General features: G+C 33.9%; 1 protein-coding gene across 1 annotated transcript; it reads left to right on the top strand.

The window, feature by feature from the left end:
* Positions 1-1680: 1680 nt before the first annotated feature.
* On the top strand, positions 1681-6020 carry LOAG_10542 (hypothetical protein; the record flags this gene model as incomplete). The annotated part of the gene is made up of 9 exons (XM_020448185.1): positions 1681-1805; positions 2093-2294; positions 2514-2659; positions 2980-3120; positions 3209-3376; positions 3544-3603; positions 4115-4213; positions 5700-5787; positions 5866-6020. Exons 1-9 carry the CDS (start codon positions 1692-1694, stop codon positions 6018-6020), a joined length of 1173 nt encoding a protein of 390 aa, XP_020301648.1. The 5' UTR covers positions 1681-1691.
* Positions 6021-6124: the final 104 nt, after the last annotated feature.

Genomic DNA, 6124 nt, shown 5'->3' with positions numbered 1-6124 from the left:
CAGAGAGCTTGATGTTCCAATCCATCACTTCCTTTTTTCCTTATTTTTCAGTATCCTGTTTTGCAAACTCCATTCGTTATTTCGATTCAGTTCAACATTTCTCATCTTTTCATTTTGTGGATATGGTTCTAGATTAGAAGTATCTCCATAAGGTTTGAGTTTTCCCGGCTATCATTTATCATTTAACCCATACACAATTTGTTATGTCAATAATTTGAAATATAAATCGCGACTTGTCTATGTTGTATCTCGAAGAGATGCAACAATCAAGCATTGTTATTCGCAATAGAGTAGACTGATCTATGTGATAAGGATGAACCAAATAGTTAGATGATTTCGAGCATTTTATGATGAATTCCCTGGAGAGCTTTTCCCAATTTGTAAAATACTAGTTGTTAAAATGTAACAGGGTAGATTCGTCTACCGCGCATTTATATAGGTAGTATTGGGAATAAAAAAATCGCTAAATATAAATCAAGGTTTTAAACATCAGCAAATAATTCCTCGTATTTTTATGGAACACTTGGAATGTAAAAAATATTTTGTAACCTAATTCCTTAACCCAAAACTGGATGTAGAATACTGCTCATTAACTGAATATATCGGAAGGAGCCTAATGATGATACGATGGTATTCAACCACTGTTTTCACCAGTACCTGATGAATATGATCATAGATCCTAAGAAATTTTCCGAAGTTTTCCAAGTCTAATTCACTCATAGTTACTATCTTCAATGCAACACATCCGGACAAACAAACAAAATTCGGAACAGTTCTATGGCTGTAAATAAATGTTTCCAAGAAGACGAATATGATATGAGGAAGTTGCAATCATAGATTAAGAATATCACGAATATATAGAATAAAACAAAGATTGGTGAGATTATCAAAATTGCATATGTAAAGGAGAGTTTGAGTGAAACAAAGAGTGAATAAAAAGGTTATACGATGAATATTGGAGAATTTTTTGGAAGAATGCAGATACTTTTTAGTAGTTAACATTGAGACAAATAATTGAAAAGAAAATAGATTTTGTTTCAGGTAAAGAAAAAAAAAGTTATTTTTTGCCTATTAAGTTTCATAATATTATTATCGTTACCTGCCAATTTATGAATAAATATATCCCATCCTCCGCACTGATAATCAGAAACAAAACATCCGGACAAGTAAACAGAATCCGGAACAGTTCTTTGGTTGGAAATAAATGTTCCCCGGGATGGTCGATAGCATTTAAGGAAGTTGTAATTATAAATTGAGGATAGCATGAATATATAGGAGGATACAAAGGTTGATGAAATTATCAAAATAGTGTATTACGTGACAAGTTTAAGTAGTTATTAAAGAGAAAAAAAGATAGCATGGTGATTAAAGAGGTGATAGAGAATTATAGGGTTTGCGAAATGACTTCGGTTGATGTTGGTCAACCATAAATCAGGTTTGGGGTGCATTTTGCCAAAACCTTTCGTAGATCATAGATTTAAATGGAAATACTTCATAATTCTGGTATGATTAGTGGGTCAAATAATTGGAAATTGGCAGTTCATATTTAAATAAAAATAACATTTTAGCTCAAATTTACCATAAACAGTGATATTTGTGATTGTGTTTTTCATTTCCGATAAAAGATGTATTGCTAAAATTTGCTCACATATATTCTCCTCCATTCTTTTTTTTTTTTGTTTTCAGGCATTATGCCCAGCAAGACAAATGGTGCACCAAATGGAACGGCGGAACGTTCGTTTGTCAACTTCGATCCGGATGATCCAGAGTATATCAAGGAATTGCAAAGGCCAGCAGCGATTAAGGTTGCTTTTTCTCGTAAAATTAATAATTTAATCTGTTAAAATGATTTTTCGTTTAAGAGGAATTAGCAGCGCTTCGATGATTGAATCCGATATATTTATTAGTGTCATCGTAATATAACTTGGGTGTAATGAAATCTTCAAAGTATGCTTATTTTTGTGCTCGTTTGTAATATTGCTTGTTTGTCTGCCTCTGTGTATGGATGTGCTTTTATCTCTTTGTCAATTCACAATAGGATAATGGCAGTACTGTTGTTGCTTAAGGAAGATAATACTGTAATTAATTGCAGGAAGATTTATCGGAGATGGAAAGGCGAAAACGGGTGCAAGAAGTTTTGGAATCAAAAAGTTTCTGCAGAGAACTAGAGGAATTAATTAAACAAGAGAGTGAAAGTCACAAAAGTGATCCAGATCATCTAAAAACTTTACAACGGCTTTCTGAACTTACCCTTCCTCATGGCCAAATTGCGGCGTCCAGTCTTCATAATATTGGTAATCTTTTCGAATCATGATCTTTTTCGTTGTGGCGAACGGAAAACTGAATTGTCACTTTTAACAAACATTGAAACAACGGTACTCTATTCATAGCAGAATTATTAAACTAGTATTATCAAGGCCTAGTTCTAATATAGTGACGGGGTTTCGTTTTTACTATCTTCTGTTTTCATGGCATCGGTATCATTTTCTCGTATAAAATGATCAATTTTTAAGGAGTTGGAGCTGTGTTACCCATTGCCGATCTCAAAGGAAGTGGTAGTTATACACGGACTGAAAAACTATTCAGAAATAAATTAGCCTCATTGTATCGTTTAGTGGATCTTTTTCAGTGGTCGCAAGGAATTTACAACCATATCACAGTAAGGATTATTATTTTTCTTTTTAACACTTATTTAAGAAACAATTTTGAACAATCTGAGCATGCTCGAAGTACTGTTTGTGGGTTCTGGTCTTTGGAAATTTCAGTTTAATTTGACCGTTTTAGAATAATTACTCAGGTTTTGCTGGGTACCTTATCCATTACTGTCTTTATAAACGGTCAGTTGTTAAGACCTTGTAACATATGCGAATTGCACCATACGAGCATATACATTCATTAATTAAATTATGGCTAATCGAAAGGCAGTTGATGCTGTGCAATAAATTTATGAGCATTTTGAGGATTCTTCATGGTTTTCAGTTAAAATTGCCTGATTCAGACGAGCTATTAATTAACCCATTCGGATTGTTGTACCATGAAATTACCGCCAGTTCACTGATAAAAATCAATATTAATGGTGAAATCATTGATCGTGGTTCCACCAAATTAGGAATTAATCAGGTAAATATCCTTTTAGTTGTCTCCACTTTCATTGCACCTTTTCAATACTCATTTTGCTTGGACTCAACTGGCAATTAATTGTTCTCAGGCAGGTTATGTTTTGCACGCAGCAATTCACAAGGCACGTCCTGACGTGAGATGCGTACTACACATGCATACTGCTGTTGTTTCTGCAATTTCATCGATGAAATGCGGTCTTCTGCCACTCTCTCAGGAAGCAATGATCATTGGTCCTGTAGGCTATCATGACTATCAGGTATATTTTTGTTTCACACGTTCTACGTGCATTCGAATGAGGCAGTTGCAGTTCATTTCTGTTTAAAAATTTTTAGTGAAAGAAATAAAAGCATGTGTTTGCGCCCTATTTCAACTATTATGCAAATGCTGCATGAAACTCATTTTCCTATAATGAAAATTTTTCAGGGTATATTGGATGATGAGTCTGAAATGGAATCAATCGTCAAGGATCTTGGCGATAAAAATGTGAGTTTTGAATTTTTTTTTTTTGCTTCTGATGAAACAGAAGTCAGTGTGCGAAGTATTGATTAAAATCGTCCAGTCTTTGGGACATTATTTCGGATAGTGTTGAAGAACTCTCGTAAGTCGGATACAACTCTCCGAGACCTTCTGCTTTAGCAAGTCTTTTTCACTTTGACCTCATCTACCGAAGTTACGCAGCTAATCCTAGCAAAACGAATCGTCGTCTTATTTTTATCAGGTGCCAGCTATGCATGACAGCATGCGAAGTTTACTTATTATAATTGATACACACAGGCTTGTTAATAGTAAAAGATAATATGACCATTTTAACAATACGTGGATTACGGTTTTATATGAAGTAATCTAAATTGATTCGAACGACATCTTAAACTTCGTGTATGTAGGAGAATTTTATAATTTGATTGCATGTTGTGTTTTTTCTAGTTTTCTCAGTATTTTTAATCCGAATGAACGCTTGCTTATTCAGTGTGAAATGTTTGATGAGAAGTTTTAGGTAATGTTATTGCGAAGTCACGGATTTGTAGCATGTGGTGAATCTGTTGAGGATGCCCTCCATCTTGCTTTCAATACGGTCATCGCTTGTGAAACTCAGGCACGCCTGGCTTTTTGTGTTTTTTTTTTACAAAAACGGTATTGGTGGTAGTAGTCGTTTGAAGCACCCACTCATTTTTTACCGTATTTATTACCTTCTATTTACTAGTTTTGCAGGTAATAGTCATTTCATCACTTTCACATTTTCTCATTCTAAGATTATCATGCAGAAGGCAATATATTCTGTAGCAAACATTTTGTTTTTTTCCCCTTCAAAATTCGTAGTAGTAAAAACTTTTTCTATATATGGTACAAATGTGTTTGCAGACCACATGGGAAAGCTTATCAACGAATTAGTCTTATTTGAAAAACATTGAGTATAACTATTAAAATGTATGCCATTTTCCCGTTCTGCGTTTTTTTGTCGTGTTGGTTGTATTCAGCCATTATTTATCGTGGTTGCGTTTTGTCTTTAATCGAACTTTGTGGAAAATTATTAACTCTTGGAGAAGTCTGGAAACTTTCTCTTCATTGGTGGCTTTAGTGTTCTGCTGATTTTGGCACCTTATTGTTGTTTGATATGTGGGATTTTTCAGTATTTTTTATATTTTTGACTTCCTAAAAATATTATTTGCTGTTTGGTGTTGTTACTGCATTGCGTTAATAGTGATTACGTATTAAGGTATTGTGTCAACTTGATGGTGCATGTTTTCTTGTTTTTTTTTGGCTAGGAATACTTTTGAATGCTATGTTTTAAACTTGGATACAAGTCCCGTATTTCACAGCGTTGGTAAATGCTTCATTATTGCTTTTGATGTAGACAGGGATTTACTTTTACTTCCCTTGTTTGATTGTAAACTAAGAATGACATGTAAACTGGAAATATGAATACTTTCAGAATCATTCGATAGCAAAATTTATTTGTTATGCCTCTGATTATGAGTTTTTCGGCCATCGAGATTTCAGAAATTTATGTTGTATAGATTCCGCAGTGATGCACTTCAGGTTTTTATACTACGTACGAATGGATATTTGGTGTGTTGCGAAACGGTGGAAGAAGCAATATATATAATAAGAAATTTGGTTACAGCGTGCGATCATCAGGTCCAAACAATTTCTTATCAGATGGTTAAGGGTCATAAATCATCGTATCAGTAGATAGAGGGCCGATATTAAATTTTCGAAATATCTCAAATTAACGATTATTTGTTTGTAAGGTTGTGTGGTTGTTATTTTATATTTGCTATGTTCCTGAGATTCTCAAATTTAGTTAGAATTTGTGGGAATTTAATTCGAGTTTATTTTATATTATTAATGGACATTGTATGACAACTAATTTCCACCATCTAGTTGCAGTATTTGTGTGTTTATTTAATTGTTTTTTTATTTTTTATTATTCATCTTGTCCAGCTAATTAGCATTGTTATTGTTAATTTTACATCTTTATAATCTTGTGTGGTTTGCTTACACCTTATGACTTAATCCTGTGCTAATATTGATTATTTTGGATGCGAGGAATGTAATGATTTGTAAAAAGCCCATTTTAGATCAGAGCTGCAAGGGCTGGTATTGAAAATCTCGTTATTCCTGATGAAAAGGCCGTTGAAAGAGTGTACAAGACAGCACGAAAAGGCGGTAAATAATTTTTTATGTATTTCGCTTCTCGATTCTTCAAATTTAATGTTAGGAAGTTTACATATGATTTATATTCAGGGGGTGGTGTCGATCGCAACGGTGCAAAAGATGCGGAGGGAAAGCAAATTAATTGGAGGATCGGTGAGCTGGAGTGGGAAGCGTGGATGCGTGTGCTAGATAATGCGGTATGTATTCTACTTTGTATATCTGGCTCAGATTTTAAATTATGGTAGTAGAAAACCAAATTTTCATGTCCTCATAAGCATTGTCATAACCCAAAAGCTTCTAAATTCTGTCAATTTGAGGTACATTTAAAAGCGTTTCTTTCATCTATACC

The sequence above is a fragment of the Loa loa genome (genome assembly GCF_000183805.2).
Source record: "Loa loa unplaced genomic scaffold supercont3.664, whole genome shotgun sequence".
NCBI lineage: Eukaryota > Metazoa > Nematoda > Chromadorea > Rhabditida > Onchocercidae > Loa > Loa loa.
This window is presented reverse-complemented; position numbering and strand designations above follow the sequence as displayed.